At 38.8% G+C, this 17,833-nt stretch overlaps 2 protein-coding genes across 14 annotated transcripts in view; both read right to left on the bottom strand.

Moving 5' to 3' along the window:
* Window positions 1–17,833, bottom strand: part of BTRC (beta-transducin repeat containing E3 ubiquitin protein ligase) — a 184,449-nt gene that overhangs the window by 142,358 nt on the left and 24,258 nt on the right. Inside the window, exon 2 of one of the 13 annotated variants that reach the window (XR_004346245.1) lies at window positions 6,446–6,539. The exons of the other annotated variants lie outside the window; for them this stretch is intronic. The gene's annotated coding sequence lies outside the window, so the exon portion shown is untranslated. The remainder of the gene's footprint in view (window positions 1–6,445; window positions 6,540–17,833) is intronic. 13 annotated transcript variants of the gene reach the window in all.
* On the bottom strand, window positions 16,377–17,322 carry LOC116741890 (BTB/POZ domain-containing adapter for CUL3-mediated RhoA degradation protein 3-like). The gene has a single exon (XM_032609059.1). It carries the CDS (start codon window positions 17,304–17,306, stop codon window positions 16,377–16,379), a length of 930 nt encoding a protein of 309 aa, XP_032464950.1. The 5' UTR covers window positions 17,307–17,322.

The following is a 17,833-nucleotide window of genomic DNA, read 5'->3' as shown; positions in this document are numbered from 1 at the left end:
CAACTAGAGAAAGCCCGCATGCAGCAATGAAGACCCAACGCAGCCAAAAATAAATAAATTTATTTAATTATTTAAAAATAAATAAATAGTATAAAAACGTTCCAATAACTCAGGGCAAACATTCTTGAAAGAAATGGAAAGATAGAAAGTATTAGCTAAGAAATAACGGATATATATAAGAACCAAGTGGAAATATAAGAACTGAAAATAACTGAAATTTTTAAACTCATTGGACAGTCTCAGTAGCAGAATGGAGATTAGCAGACCAATATTCCTCATGAATATATAAGCAAAAGTCCTAAACTAAATACTAGCAAATAAAACCCAGCAACATATAAAAAGGATTATAAAACATGACCAAGTGGGATTTATCCCAGGTATACAAGGTGGCTGCCTTGAGCACTAAAGGTGTTCCAATGCCTGGCTCCATGTCTTTGTGGTGCCTGACATCTTCCCCTTTAGTTCCATGAGCTATCTCTGTACCCTTAAAATAGGTGCTCCTTCTTGCTTAAGGCGGAAACTGAGACAATTTTTAACTTGAAATCAAAAGTATTCAATTAAGAAAAAAGTGTAATTCTGAAATGAGTATTATCCCCAGAGTAGATACCATGGGAAGCTACACTTATTCCAACAATGTCATCAATGCTCAAAAAAAAAAATTTTTTTAATTTAAGCATTCCAAAATGAAACTGGATTAATGTTATGAAAAGCAAGTGAGTCCCTGCCTTAAAGGAAATTATAATCTAGTAGAAAATTTAGATTTAAAGGCTCAGCCAACTTTAAACATTTATAACACTTATAAACATTGAAAAACACTAGATAAATTAGAATTTAAATATTACTAGTTTGATATCATTATTGTTAGCCCATATAAACTCACACTTTTCTTATAATCTTTGGATGCCTAGTCCACTGCCTAGTCCAGCAGAAGTATTCAAGAAATCCCTGGTGAAGTGAACTGTTGAATTATCATAACAACTGAGAATAGGTGTGACACTAATCCAGGAGTTAAGACACTAATCCAGGACAAGGTGCAGACTTGTACTCAAACCAACTGTAAGATCTTGAGCAGTTTCACTTAATTTCCATGTGCCTCAGCTTCTCCACTGGTAAAATGGAGTAGATTAAAATATTTCTAACAACATCTTGCAGCAATAAAATTCCATAATTCTATGATTTAAGTCTATCTTTAACACATCTAATATGGATTTTTTTAACAGTAATTATTAGTTTCACTACAAAATCTGGCCTAAAGGGATGGAAATCCCTTTAAACGATAAGGTGAAGGGGGAGAGGAGGAAGCAGCTCCTGATGCTTATTTAGAACTGTTAGGATTCAAACCTGGCTGCCTTCTAAAATTTTATTCATTATTATTTATTAAGTATGCAATTAGTCAAATATAACACTCTGATAAACTAGAATTTTGCACAAATGCTTTAAAATTCTAATAACTATGCATAAGTAGTAAATTATTCTTACTTGAATTCCTACTGCTGTGTAACGCAGGGTTACGAAGTACATAATTACATGAGAGCCAGCCAACTTCCAAAGGACCCATTCCAGTGAATTGTGTAAATAATATGCTTTAAAAAAACATAACCTCCTCACATATGAATTTAAATTTACCAGATATGGAGAAGCTGTGTACCTGTGAGACTAGAACACAGTCTTAAAAAGGCCTTCCTAATTATGAATTTACCAGAGAGATTAGAATGACCCAAAGCAAATTAATACATACTTCTTTTTCATAACTTTCTATAAAAACATTTTCACTATTCTGTTTCAGTACAGAAAACAAAAGATCTTTAAAGTTATTGGCTTAAGATAAGGACTCCAGAGTACAAGACTATGACCAAATTTTTCTAACATTGACATTCTGGTTTTCTTAATTACCAAATACTTGTGTTGTATTTTTCTTTCATTTGTATCAACATAAGTCCTGAATATTTGGTCTATGGCTGACTTTACTGTAAGACTGTTGAATTTGAATGAGTAAGAACAATTTTCTTTAAAAAAAAAAATCACACAAAATATTCAACATTAGCAGGCAGCATGGCATCATAATACCTAGATGCCACATGTTTTCTGTACCAAAAAGTCATTTTTAAGACCCATCTACAGTAATCAACCAACTTAGTAAACAAATTTATGCATACAGCCAGGTGGTATCTTTATTCTCCCCATAACAGTACAAAAAGTAAGGTTGTTCACTTACATTTCTTTTGCTAATTATTAAAAATCACCTTATGCTAAGTAAGGAGAATTCCTATATTTTTGAAGTGTTCATTTACTCGGTAAGAATAAAACTGCAATTATTCAGATTAGGTTTTACAAACTCAATCTCCTATACCTGTACTTAAAGGCCTTTTAAATCATGCCACAAAGAAATTATTTGGTTATACCGGCATTTCATTTTCTTAAAATCAAGTCAAATCCCACTGCAATAAGCTCTAAGGGACTGTCCAAACTCTTTTATTGCACTAGAATTTATTGCATTAAATATTGTTTGAAATAACTAGGCCACCAGCTGAGGCCTGGGAATCATGGGGTTACACAACGATTTTTGATGATGGGGTTGGCCTATACACAAACTTCAAATGATCACAGTACTCATTGGGAGGATTAGGCTTTATGTATTTCTGAAAGAGAGAGGGAGGGGAGAAAGGGAAAAGAGAGGAAAAAGAAAAAGAAAGCTTGATTGCAACTAGAGGAGTAAACAGAAGTTGAAGCAGTCTTCCATTTTGATGAAAGGCATTTGCAACACTTTTTTTCCAGTATGGATTTACACATTTGTTCACAGCAGTTGCTATGACTCAACAGAGGACAGTATCATGTTAATAATCCACATATTAAGGCAGGCTGGCTGCCATATGAGCAATTAGCTCTTATCCCTCACTTCACAGGCAAAAAGAGCAAAAGAAGCCACAGAGTAAAATCCTTTGATTGGGAGGTGGAGGATGATGAGACAAATCCTCACACTGGACTTCTGGAACATCCCCCTCTCTACAGATATGTTTGCTCTAACAATGAGATCAAAAGGGAGTGCTCTCTGGGGCTTTCTTCTTAACTGAGAGGGAAACTCTCTTTATGAAAAGATCCCCTGATATCAAACGGTATTTCAACTACTACAAACCAAGTATCCCAGCCCTCCTTGGGTACTCCTTTATTTAACTTTTGTGTAGGAATAGAGAAAAGAAAACGACTTGCTCATTAGAAAGAGAATAAATGCCTACATAAATAAATGGAACCACATTACATCTGACTTCCTGGGCACCACAGACCCATAGAGAAGAAACTCCTTTCCAGCAGTGTGTTTATTTCACTATTTGCAAATGGCTGGCTGACTGGCAGCTACAATATATGAAATAAATAACCATTTCAAAGATCAGGTGTCACGTTCCCAAGTAAGAAACAAAAATGAACATAATCTACCCTCCCCATTCAGTTTATGGAATTTAGCAGAATAGGTTTACTGGCTATCTGATTGCTTGATGCGTTTGTGAGGACATATTCTGTGATGGTGTGGTTATTATTTAGGTTAGATAAGAAATTCTTCCCCTTTCTCTCAGGACATCAGTATTAAGAGTTACATATTCACAAGAAGGTTCCAAAACTAATATTTCTGGAGCAAGTGAAATGTGACAAGAAATTGTGAACTGGGGAGTGATGAGTATAGCTAATTTTTTTCTTCTTCCAAGAAAATTAACTACCTGATCTTACAATCTAACTTAGCACAAGCCAAGATGCAAACTAGTAAATCTCAAATGCACATTGACATTTGATGTGATGATGACACTGTCCACTTTTAGACACCAATCTTAAAATCAGCACATCAGATTCTAATATAAAACGTTTTTACAGATTTACAAACTAGCCCCAAAAATTTCTGTTCCAAGATAAGCTAAGAGAAAGGGAGATTCAAATTCATGCATTGTTATATCCCAGTGCGCTACAATATCTAGGCATAACACTATACAGGCACATATGGTAGGCTTTCATTTTCTAACTCCTTTACAAAATGTTAGCTAACTTGTTGAAGGAATCTTTGACGTGTTTGCTGGGTACCTGAACCATTTACTAGCCTAAGCTGTCTGATCTAAGTCACATGAGTCACATATGACCTACTACTACTAAATAACAGCATAAAGGGGATGAGTAGGGCTCCCCTGGTGGCGCAGCGGTTGAGAGTCCGCCTGCCAATGCAGGGGACACGGGTTCGTGCCCCGGTCCGGGAAGATCCCAAATGACGCGGAGCGGCTGGGCCCGTGAGCCATGGCCACGGAGCCTGTGCGTCCGGAGCCAGTGCTCCGCAACGGGAGAGGCCACAACAGTGAGAGGCCCGCATACCGCAAAAAAAAAAAAAAGGGACTAGTATTTTACAAATCTTTCAAAACAAAAAAACTCTAGTTCTCTCTTCTCTTTCCCCATCTTCTCTTTTTTAAAAAGAATCTTCTGGGCTTCCCTGGTGGCGCAGTGGTTGGGAGTCCGCCTGCCGGTGCAGGGGACACGGGTTCATGCCCCGGTCCGCGAGGATCCCACATGCCGCAGAGCGGCTGGGCCCGTGAGCCATGGCCGCTGAGCCTGCACGTAAGAACTTTCTTCCCTATGCCTATACCAAAGGACAGATTCTAGTCAGGCAAAATTAAGCATTGTTTAAAGAGCCTATTTATGAAAATTAACTTATATTTAAGCAAGTCAACATTAATATTTGGATTTTGACTGAAAGTATTCAATGGATTACTTTAAAACACTGTTTTTATGGTCAGTCGATACTATCTCTCATAACTGACTTACATTCACACACCACAGTTTCCAACTACAACACAAGAACATTAAATATAAAAACTTTTACTAAAGGGCAAAAGGGCAACGGCATTCATGTACTCATGCTCAGGTAGTGTTCAATCATTTGCAATTAAATGTGGAAGAAGTATGGGAATTTCAACACCACAGTTTTTAGATCAACCCCTCAGTTTTATGGATATTTATAGCATGTGTCCAGTCTCGCAGAACTCCATCTTCCTCCACCCCATTTGTAATAGAAACTGCTCTTAAACCACTTTAACACATTGTTACTGAGATACTTCTTTTACACAGTACCTACCAAGCAGCAGATCAATACTCTAACACAGAGATTCCGATTCTATTACCACAAAAACCTGTGCAAACAGCCAGATGCTGAACAAAGAGCACAGCTTTCATTCCTAACATGTCTCCACTCCACTGGGAAGAAATATTTTGCTATGGTGGGCAAATAGAAGTTGGGAAAGAAATAATGGCATTTAAAATAATTAAGAAGCTTTGATTATAGAGAAAGTTTGAAGGATATAGCTAAAACAAATTTCACCTACAAGATGCTTATCATTATCACCAAACCCGTCTGTTCATCTGCAGTCACAATGCTTCATTTGATGCTTTACAAATTGCCATGACATTACGCGTTTATGTTGCAGTTCAACACTTAAGACTAAAATGATACAGAAAAGAGATTATAGAAAAGAATGAAAATAAAGCATTGGGTAAGAAATGAGGGAAAAGAGAAGGGAAAGAGGAGAAAATGAAAACATTTTACTGTTCTTTTAAAGCCACTTTCAGTTAAAATTTTGTGACTTCAATTTCCTTCTAAATGTGCTACCAAAAAAGCTTTATTCACAAGCTTTTCATATAGTTATTGTATTTATCTTTCCTTCCTACCATTATTATGATCTGAGGCAATAAAACTGAGTTGAAATATAATTAGAAAGGACAGAGATCTGTCTATATGCAATGATACTAGCAACTTGTGGCACCAGAGGGATTTAACTTCTGTCTAAAACCAATTCTCCCTGTCCTTTCTTACATTACATACTTCTGATTGACTAAGGCTGCAGTACATCCTTTCTAGACCAGCTTTAATTATTTTCACAACTGTGGTTGCTATGACAACAGGATGCAGCTTATCTGTGCTGTTTTCATTTTCTCCATTTGAGTTGCCATAACAACACAATCATCCTGCCTTTCTCCAATATGTAACAACTTTCTCTTAGGATTGTATTCTTAAGGACACTGGACTTCCCCATGAAGAAAGTAACAAAATTTACATAAGAATTTTATTTAAGTAATAAAAATCCATTTTAAAATCTTTTGAGGGAAGAGTTAATTTGATAGGAACTTTCATCATAAAAAAAAAAATTTTTTTAAACCTGATACCTGAAACCTAAAGACTATCTACCATTAGCAGTGACTTACTTTTACACAGACTTCCCCAAGCAAAAGATAGCAGTATCATCATGATTATGAGCTGTGGCAAACTGTTCATTAATACCTGTCCCAAGTAGAAAAATAAAGAATGAATACAGTTCTATACTGCATACTTTGATGTGGTAATCCAACATCATTTGTTAGGAATACCAGAACTCTAAGTAGTGGGCTTTATACTAGGTAAACTCCATTTTAAAATCTTTACCTTCAATTCAAGGCTTTCCATGGTAGTAGAATCCTGAAGAAGTTCATACACTTCAAATTCTTTTATAGTATAAATTGGGTATTTATAAAAACTCCTATTTATAGAAACAAAGAAAAGCATTTATTGTTCTAAATCGGCAACACAAATTTTTAAAAATATTTTGGCTACTAGATCACCATATCCATTACTAGGACCATCATGTCACTACATAAAAGTGTGTTTTAAAAAAAAAAAAAACTATCAATTGTTACAACCATTTCTTGTACCAGTATTTGCTATAACAGGACTCCGTATATGCAAAAGGTTATTTTAATTTAATAGCTTAAATCACTAAATTCAGATCTTTTAAGCCCTTTGATCAGCTGACCAAGATACGTTAAAATCTCTCCCATAGTGGGAATTCTATGGAGGTCCAGTGGTTAGGACTCCACGTTTCCACTGCAAAGGGCACGGGTTTGATCCGTGGTTGGGGACCTAAAATCCTGCAAGCCGAGCAGCACAGCCCCCAAAAAAATTCTCCCATAGTATAAATATCCATGAATATGTATATATATTTATTGCTTATAAACAAAACATGGAAATATTACTATTTGAGGAGAAAATATGCAAATGTTACTAATGTTACTAAGATCCCCCTTAGTTCCCTAAGGCATCTAAAAGATTATTTATAATATGTAGTATTTTTATAGGATTGAACTAATTTTCACATATTAATGTAACAAGACACATTTTAATTTTAATCACAGCTGAGATAATTTAATAAATTTTGTAGTTTGCAGTGAACTGAAAAAGATGATTTATTTAACCAAACCTGAGGATCATAGCAGGATCATTTTCTTAAGTTCATTTTTTAAAGAAAAATTCCACTACTCTTCCAACCTCTGAAATAACAATTTAACAATTTGGTTTTTAGCCAGTTTTTTTAAAGACTAAAGAGGAAGGGCTTCCCTGGTGGCGCAGTGGTTGAGAGTCCGCCTGCCGATGCAGGGGACACGGGTTCGTGGCCCGGTCCGGGAAGATCCCACATGCCGCAGAGCGGCTGGGCCCGTGAGCCATGGCTGCTGAGCCTGCGCGTCCGGAGCCTGTGCTCCACAACGGGAGAGGCCACAACAGTGAGAGGCCCGCGTACCGCAAAAAAAAAAAAAAAAAAAAAAGAGGAGAGGGTTGGCAAATGTAAACAGCAAAAATAATGACTGGATCAAGATCTGTTTTTGTTTAATTAATTAATTTATTTATTTAGTTTTGGCTGAGTTGGGTCTTCACTGCTACGCGTGGGCTTTCTCTAGTTATGGCAAGCAGGGGCTACTCTTCGTTGCGGTGCAAGGGCTTCTCACCAGGGTGGCTTCTCTTGTTGTGGAGCATGAGCTCTAGGCATGCGGGCTCCAGTAGTTGCGGCACGGGGGCTCAGTAGTTGCGGCATGGGGGCTCAGTAGTTGTGGCTTGCAGGCTCTAGAGCGCAGGCTCAGTAGTTGTGGCATACGGGCTTAGTTGCTCCACAGCATGTGGGATCTTCCCAGACCAAGGCTGAATGAACCCTGACAGCGGATTCTTAACCACTGCACCACCAGGGTAGTCCAAGATCTTTTCTTCAGAATCTTTTCCATACAAGAAAATGAGAACTCCAAAACAATGATAATTAAAAAAAAAAAAAAGGTAGCTAGAGCAAATGGGTAGTTATACTACTTAAAGGATTGGTTGAGAGAGGGGGAATGGCAGCACAGAGGGTACTGACAGAAAAGGAGAGAAACTAGCACCAAATGGATTCCAATCCTGGGCAACCTGGATAGACTCTCACATGAAAATGAAACCAACAAACTGGGCTAAAATCGTACACAAAAGCCCATCTCTCTCTAACCCTGCTTTCTTCTTTCCATAGTACTGGTAGGGAACCTCAAGAAAATCCTTTCTAAGGCTTAAACTCCCAAGTAACTGTTACCTTGCAATGACTTAATAAATTAGCTGAAGCCAGTAGGTCCTAGGCTATAAGCAAAATGATGTAATTTTATTATAGTGCAATAATGTGAATTTAGGTGCTAATGCTGTTGAAATTGGAGTCTCAAGACTGGATTTTTGTGATGCACTTTGATAGGATTGGTGAATTATCTGTGCATGTGTGGCTTGGCATTCTTGGTAACAGCCACGATTCATCCAGAATACCTCTCAAAAGACAGGCTCTGGCCTCATCACCAGGGCAGTCTGCCGCGAACAGACACGCATTCAGATCTATGCTATTGCTATCACACCTGCTGGAACTCACTGGTGGAATTGCTATTCCTGCCCTAATGTCTAGCCACGCACTCCATAGGGACTTGCAGGCTACTGGGACATGCCCCTACCAACTCTTCTCGAGTGCTATATCCTGTCCAAAGTGGTAAGAATTTAAACCCTTACTCTCTCCAGGTTAGGGCCTTCCTTATTTCTCTTCTCTGTTCCTAAGATAAGTAGTTATGCTCTACTCATAATTAGTGAGTCTGTGATCTCTGTGTGTTTGTAGAGAGGAGGAGAGTGGGGGAAGAACCTGCTTTTAGCTTTACTTTTGATACTACTGCGCTGGTCAAAGAGTTCATTCAGATATATAATTGAGTATTTAAAAGGACCAAAAACCCTTATCTCATGAATAAACTAGTGTCCCCAATATAAGCAAAGTGAAGTCCACAAGCCAGGCGAACTGAATACTTCAAAATGGTACTTGTCCTGTGATTTTAAGAGGTAAGAATTCTATATATACACAAGAGATCTAAATGTACTTCTACATTCCAAGGTACAATGTAGTGATTTATAAAGCTTAATTATATCAGTCACTGGCAATTGGATCTGGAAAGGTCCAATTTCCAAAACTTAAAAATAATTTTATTGCTATTTGAACCATTCTGAATAACTTTTCCAAACTGAAAGAATACATTATCATAAAAAAATAAGTTATCAAAGAGTCATCTTCTTTAATAAGAAATTATAATGTACCTTTAGTCATCAATCTCCACCCCTAGCCCTACAAGAATATTAATCTTCCAAAGAGAATTGAAATGGAAACATCTTTTTGTCCAGCTAAACAATGTCCATATTCTGTAAAATCTTTAATTTATTTATTATAACATTAGAATAAAGGAAGACCTAGGTATGGATTCCAAAGCATATACTTAGTTTTAGAAGGGCACAACATACAGTAGAAGAAGTTTGCATTATACTGCTATGCTTGTTTTAAAGATTAGTTTTCTCATTCAAATGCCTTTCAATGATGTATGAAATTTGAAGAGAATGTGAAAGGCAAAGAACTCAATTCTACCATAAGGCATCTTCCTCCTATGTGTTAGACCAGTTGGTTTCCAAAGTGCACATGCCAGGAGGTAGGCAGGATGATCCTTTGGTGTACAGGGGGAAAAAAATTAAACTTCTATTAAAATTAATTTGATATTAAAAAGAAATTAATGTTTTCTGATTTTTATAATATAGACTAACACTTGTTCCCTCATTTAAAAAAAAAATAAGTTCATCTGTGTCATCTTTCTTTTAGATTCTGCATATAAGTGCTATCATATGATATTTGTCTTTCTCTTACTTCACTTAGTATGATAATCTCCAGGTCTATCCATGTTGCTGCAAATGGCATTATTTCATTCTTTTTAATGGCTAAGTAATATTCCATTGTATATATGTACCACATCTTTATCCATTCATCTGTCAATGGACATTTAGGTTGCTTCCATGTCTGTAAACAGTACTACAATGAACACTGGGGTGCATGTATCCTTTTGGACCATGTTTTTCTCCAGATATATGCCCAGAAGTGGGACTGCTGGATCATATGGTAACTCTATTTTTAGGGTTTTTTTTTTAATTTTTTTTTTTAATTTTTAGTTTTTTAAGGAACCTCCATATTGTTCTCCATAGTGGCTGTACCAATTTACATTCCCACCAACACTGTAGGAGGGTTTCCTTTTCTCTACACCCTCTCCATCATTTACTGTTTATATAATAGATTTTTTGATGATGGCCATTCTGACTGGTGTGAGGTGATATTTCATTGTAGTTTTAATTTGTATTTCTCTAATAATTAGAGATGTCAAGCATCTTTTTCATGTGTCTACTGACCATCTGTATGCCTTCTTTGGAGAAATGTCCATTCAGGTCTTCTGCCCATGTTTTTATTGGGTTGTTTGTTTTTTGGATATTGAGCCGCATGAGCTGTTTGTAAATTTTGGAGACTAATTCCTTGTCAGTCGCATCATTTGAGACTATTTTCTCCCATTCTGTGGGTTGTCTTTTCATTCTGTTTATGGTTTCCTTTGCTGTACAAAAGCTTTTGAGTTTAATTATGTCCAATTTGTTTATTTTTGTTATTATTTCCATTACTCTGGGAGATGAATTGAAAAAGATACTGCTGCAATTTATTTCAAAGAGTGTTCTGCCTATGTTTTCCTCTAAGAGTTTTATAGTACCCGGTCTTACATATAGGTCTTTAATCCATTTTCAGTTTATTTTTGTGGTGGTGTTTAAGAATGACTCCCAAGACTGAACCAGGACGAAACAGAAAATATGAACAGACCAATCATAAGTCCTGAAATTGAAACTGTGATTAAAACTCTTCCAACAAACAAAAGTCCAGGACCAGATGGCTTCACAGGTGAATTCTATCAAACATTTAGAGAAGAGCTAACACCCATCTTTCTCAAACTCTCCCAAAAAACTGCAGAGGAAGAAACACTCCCAAACTCATTCTATGAGGCCACCGTCACCCTGATACCAAAACCAGACAGATATTACAAAAAAAGAAAATTACAGACCAGTAACATTGATGAACACAGACGCAAAAATCCTCAACAAAATACTACCAAACAGAATCCAACAACACATTAAAAGGATTGTAATTTTACAATCCTGATCAAGTGGGGTTTATCCCAGGGATGCAAGCGAGTCTTTAATATACGCAAATCAATCAATGTGATACACCATATTAACAAATTAAAGAAGAAAAACCATATGATCATCTCAATAGATGCAGAAAAAGCTTTTGACAAAATTCAACACCCATTTATGATAAAAACTCTCCAGAAAGTGGGCACAGAGGGAACCTACTTCAACATAATAAAGGCCATATATGACAAACCTACAGCTAACATCATACTCAATGGTGAAATGCTGAAAGCATTTCCTCTAAGATCAGGAACAAGACAAGGATGCCCACTCTCTCCACTTTTATTCAACGTAGTTTTGGAAGTCCTAGCCACAGCAATCAGAAAAGAAAAAGAAATAAAAGCAATCCAAATTGGAAAAGAAGTAAAATTGTCACTGTTTGCAGATGACATGATACTATACATAGAGAATCCTAAAGATGCCACCAGAAAACTACTAGAGCTAATCAATGAATTTGGTAAAGCTGCAAGATACAAAATTAATGCACAGAAATCTCTTGCATTTCTATACACTAACAACGAAAGATCAGAAAGAGAAATTAAGGAAACAACTCCATTCACCACTGCAACAAAAAGAATAAAATACCTAGGAATAAACCTACCTAAGGAGGTAAAAGACCTGTACTGTGAAAACTGTAAGATGCTGATGAAAGAAATTGAAGACGACACAAACAGATGGAAAGATATACCATATGCTTGGATTGGAAGAATCAATATTGTGAAAATGACTATACTACCCAAGGCAATCTATAGATTCAATGCAATCCCTATCAAACTACCAATGGCATTTTTCACAGAACTAGATCAAAAAAATTTTTTTAATTTGTATGGAGACACAAAAAAGACCCCAAATAGCTAAAGCAATCTTGAGAAAGAAAAACGGAGCTGGAGGAATCAGGCTCTCTGTCTTCAGACTATACTACAAAGCTACAGTCATCAAAAGTGTGGTACTGGCACAAAAACAGAAATATACATCAATGGAACAGGTCAGAAAGCCCAGAAAGAAACCAATGCACCTATGATCAATTAATCTACGACAAAGGAGGCAAGACTATACAATGGAGAAAAGACAGTCTCTTCAATAAATGGTGATGGGAAAACTGGACAGCTACATGTTAAAAAATGAAGCTAGAACATTCTTTAACACCATACACAAAAAATGGTTCCATCATTTGATCTGATATTAGACAGTCAAATGTGTCACCTACGAACCAACTGTTCCACTGGCAGACTGGGAGTTCCATAATACAAAGGGGTTGGCAGTTATGGCCCCTCATTCGTTCACTGTTTTTTGATTATTTTTTCTACTTTTCAAATTTGTTCTAATTAAAAAAAAAAAAAAACACCTCACTTAGGGACGTCCCTGGTGGTCCAGTGGCTAAGACTCCGTGCTCCCAGTGCAGGGGGCCCAGGTTCAATCCCTGGTCAGGGAACTAGATCCCACATGCCACAACCAAGAGTTCACATACTGCAACTAAAAGATCCTGCCTGTTGCAACAAAGATCCTGCACTCAGCAACGAACATCCCACGTGCCGCAACTAAGACCTGGCACAGCCAAATGTAAAAAAAAAAAAAAAAAAAAAAAAAAAGCTCATTTATGAAAAATTATCATATGGACATCAAAACTGAAAAACAGTGTTTTTCACTTCATGAGGTAGGATGTGTGGTTTTGACTTCATGAGGTAGGATGTGTGGTTTATCATTACCGCTGTTTTACAAGATGAGAAATAGGAAGAAAGTATAGACAGGAAACAGAACCAAGGGCTAAGGAACTCCAGCATTTGTCTAAGGGTCAAATGGTTATTAAACCATCTGGCTCAAGAGAGTGCTCTTTCATTATACACCATTGCCTCTTAACATTTAAAAAACAAAACAAACAAACAAAAAAGCCATCTTCCCTACCAAAGGTTTTCAAATTTTAGTATTTAATCCATGGTAGGTGTCTTCCAGAAAACTCCTTATAGAATCCAATTTAAACTAATCTCCAAGAAACAAGAAAAAGTGGTGGTCTCCAGGGAGGGAAAATAAATGCTACAAAGATGAGTAAAGAGATTTTCTGATATATACCCTTTTGTATTTTTTGAATTTTGTACTGTGTTGCATGTTTTACATATTCAAAAACAAATATTTTTATAACTCCATATTTTGATTTCTATCAATAGTTAACTTCTATATATCAAGGCTTATTATAAAGCTATGTGAATAAAGCTGCATGGTACTGATACAGGGATAAATAAATAGAAAAGTATACAGAATAATGAATCCAAAATCAAACCAATGCACCTAAGGACATGGTTTATGATGGAGGTAGCTCTGCAGATCAGTGGAGAATACATATTCTTCCAGTAGATGATGCTTGGGACACTGGAAATCCATATGGAAAAAAATGAAATGAAATTCCTTCCTCACAAACGCAAAGATCAATTCTAGAGAGACTAACATTCTAAATGTAAAAGGCAAAACTATCAAGCTTCTAGTGGAAAATATGAGACTATTTTCATAACCTTAGGGTAGAAAAGGCTTTCTTAAAGAAGTCATAGAAGCACTAATTAAACACCCACACACACACCCTTCAATTCATCTATCAATCACATCCAGTGGAAGAAACACAAGCTCAACCACAAACAAAACAAAAAGAGTCAAAAGTTAACCAACTAGGCTCTGATTAGGGAAATGTGGGCTCTAATCCAGGCTGTCATCAACTGTAACCTTGAACGAGTCACATGACCTCTTTGGGTCTCAGTTTGCTCTTTTTTTTTTTAAGTAGAAGTGTTATATAACTTTTATTTTATATATGTCCACAGATGCTTGTATAACATACAATGACTACTTCTGAAGCTCATAGTGTTTTTTTCCATGGCACAAAGAGACAGACAGGTTAGTGACACACACATGTTACAATGACTCTGGGTGGAGACCTAGAGAGCACACATTCCAGAGGGAGGGCCGTGGTACCTGCACAGCGACTGCCCCACTAAACCACTGCAGGAGGACAATGGAGAGGCAAGGCCCGAACCATTGTGGGCAGAGGCACCCAGTCACCACAATCAAATGACTTATTTGAAAAAAACCTCATTACGAGGGACCCAAAGCTGTTCTGCTTTTTCCATTTTAAGTTATTACAGTGTAATAAAACTTTACTCTTTACCAAATCTTAGGCCAGTGTTTTACTTGGATGGTTCTTAAATACAAATATTGACTTTTGTTTGCCCTTAGTGCTCACGTAAGAAATCAGTTCCTTGTAAAATATGTCTGATAACAGAGCTTGGACCAGCCCACACTTTGTCATTGTCAGCTCATGGCTGTATGCAACTAACAGTATCACTCACCATGGAATGTTTCAAGAACTTGTTCATATCCCAGGGAAGCAAAGACTATAAACTACAAGTGCAAAGTTGGAGGAAATGTGAAAGTAGAGAGACGGCCAGAAACGTTTGGTCATAAGGTGTAGAAGCCCCAGCTAATCAGACTGTTCCACAAAGTTACTCTTCACATAAACATTTTAAAAAAAGAACTTACATGATGGCTTTTCCAATCCTACAGAAAACATCACAACTGACATTCACTTTAATTTTCTAAAAAAGTTCAACCCAAACAGCAGGGTTGGTGTTTAAAACTTAAACTGTATAAAATATTTACAAAACATTATTTAAGTCCCATCCTTAGCACTTAATAAAATCCAAATGGCCTAATATGAAAGTTTCCCACACAACAGTTTAAAAAGCATCCACCTGATACATGATTTTTAGGTTCGGTCATGATTGTTTTAAAGTTTTATTGTAGGCTTTGTTGCTGGATACAAAATAAAGGCATACAACTGTCACAAGTAAGGCAGGATGTACAAAGTATGAGCAGTAAAAACCATTTCAAAATATAAACTCGTTTTTTGGGAACACACTCTATCAAAGGCTGCCTGTATTAATAGTTTTGGCATAAAACAGTAACGTTTCCCTCGAAGAGCAGACAAAACCCATCCTGGGCTTCCCTGGTGGCGCAGTGGTTAAGAATCCGCCTGTCAATGCAGGGCACACGGGTTCAAGCCCTGGTCCAGGAAGATCCCACATGCCGCGGAGCAATGAAACACGTGCGCCACAACTACTAAGCCTGCGCTCTAGAGCCGCGAGCCACAACTGCTGAGCCTGTGTGCCACAGCTACTGAAGCCCGCACGCCTGGAGCCTGTGCTCCGCAACAAGAGAAGCCACCGCAATGAGAAGCCTGCACACCACAACGAAGAGCAGCCCCTGCTCGCCGCAACTAGAGAAAGCCCGCGCACAGCAATGAAGACTCAACCCAGCCAAAAATGAACAAATAAATTTATATTTAAAAAAAAAGCCCATCCATACTTTAACACACAACCGAATCTCCTTGGAACTACTCTACCAGCCTAGTCTCAACCACCCACATTCGTCACCACTCCCCCTGTGCGTCATGGACACAGAGGAGACAGGGAGGTAGGTAACCGAGAACGTCCGTCCCACACAAGCGCCGTGCAGACAGCAAGGATCCAGTGCGGGCCACCCAGGCCCCACGGGCACACATCCTCATCCACAGTCGCACACGTCCCTTAAACTAACATGAACACACACACTGACTGGACCCAAAGGGATCTGCACGTCCTCTTGGTCTACTCGCTGAAGGCCGCTCCACACTGTGTAAGAATCAGAGGCATAGACAGGAAGGGATTTCCAGGTGACAGCTACATTGACAGCAGGCGAGCCATCCTGAGGCTGCTGGTGTGAGCGGTGGTCCTGTCTGAACGCCAGAACAGAGTCTGGGGCCGTGTTTAATTTCTTCTAAGCAAAGGGCAGGGCATCCGCTGGGGGCAGTAAGCCCCGCTTAATGGGGCAGAAGGCCGAGGAGGAAGGAATGGAGCCCACCGGGCAGTGGTTTGCGCACTATGCCTGTGAGCAGGCCAGGCGGCCTTCCCAGGATGGAGTGGGTCAACAAGGAGGGCAGGGGAAGGGGCAGCTTTGCCCTTGGTCAGACCCTGCGGGGTCCCAACAAGCACCAGACCACAGATCAGCTGAAGGGACAACAGGCCTGCCCCTTCAACAGATCTGGGCAATGTAGATCCGCCCGCTCGTCATCCTCGTCCAGGTGGTGGGAGCAACCGGCCACCCCACCTGTGGCCTCCAGAAGCGCGCTGTCAGGTCCCCGGTCATCCTGGGCCTCATACAGCAAAATATTCAGGGTCTCCTCATAGATCCGGGCTTCAGGGAACTCCACCTTGGTCTGTTTCTTCTCCGTGGTGTAGACGATAGAGGTACAGCAGACTTCAGCGATCCTGTGGCCCTGGCTGTAGAAGGACCAGCAGCAGATTTCATCCCCAATGACATCCTTTATGAACAGGACCCTTCCATCAAAGCACAGAGACAGTTTATCAAACAGTTCGATGTTCTTCAACATATTGTCGTCAGAATTGCTGGTATACGAGTATTTGTTGTTACTTCTGTTGTAGGGCAACTTCACGGCTGGCTTATTTGAAGTCACTATAAGTTTCTGTTCTTCCTTGGATGAGGTGATAACAGGAACTCTGCAGAAAGGCTCATAAGTATCTTTGTTTTGCAGGGCTGCCTGGAACTCTTCCACCAGGCCCTGGACGAGGTAGTACTTGGTTTCTTCCTGCAGCTCCTCAATCTCCCGGTGGCTCTCGGGCAAGGGGACCGCCCCGTCACAAAGGTAATTGAGTATCGTACCATAGAGCTTCCCACACTGGTCAATGAGGATCCAGCCTTCACTGTCCGTGAGCATCTCTATGCACCTGCTGAACACGGCCTTCAGCCTAGTGTCCTGCTTGGTCAGCGTCTGCATGGTGGTGTAGTACAGGGCTCCGCCCACGTTCAGCTTCATGTACTTGGATCTGGGGCTCGTGCCCTTGAACGAAGTGGTGTGGGTCGCAGCCACTGGTACTGCTGAGCTCACCACACTTTCTCCTGATATCTCTTCCATGAAAAGCTGGAGGACACTGGAGTCTCCAAACCCGGACTGAGAGACACAGGAAACACCCAGCTCGCATGAGCCTGAGGCGGAGGCGAGGCCTTCGCTCATTTTTAAAAGGAAGAAGTCATAGTCTATGATTCAAACAAGGCCTTTTGCCCAAAGTGTACTACTACTGATCTAAAATGACCGCAAACCACTGTTTTTTGAATGAGCTAAGTAGGTGGACAGATTCCCAGTGTTGATACCTTAAGAGGATGAAGAAAAAGGGAAAACGATGTTTCCCAGCCCTCCCAGAGCTGAAGAGTCTAAATAACTGAACATGTTGACAGTGTTTAAGGCTCACCGTGATACAAGAGTGTATTCCCAATCTCCTAGATGTAAAGTGCACTTACTAGGGTAAATTGACGTTGCTGGGCATTTGCTTGGTCATACTCTTTCTTTAATAAAACTGATAAAAGTAGAAACAGCATGGAAATATCAGTAGGATAGCAAATAAAGTATTAAGTGTAACTATCCATATATCCCTGACAAGTAAA

This window comes from Phocoena sinus, chromosome 16, assembly GCF_008692025.1.
Source record: "Phocoena sinus isolate mPhoSin1 chromosome 16, mPhoSin1.pri, whole genome shotgun sequence".
Taxonomy (NCBI): domain Eukaryota; kingdom Metazoa; phylum Chordata; class Mammalia; order Artiodactyla; family Phocoenidae; genus Phocoena; species Phocoena sinus.
The sequence above is the reverse complement of the archived record's forward strand: the minus strand, read 5'-3'. Positions and strand labels throughout refer to the sequence as shown.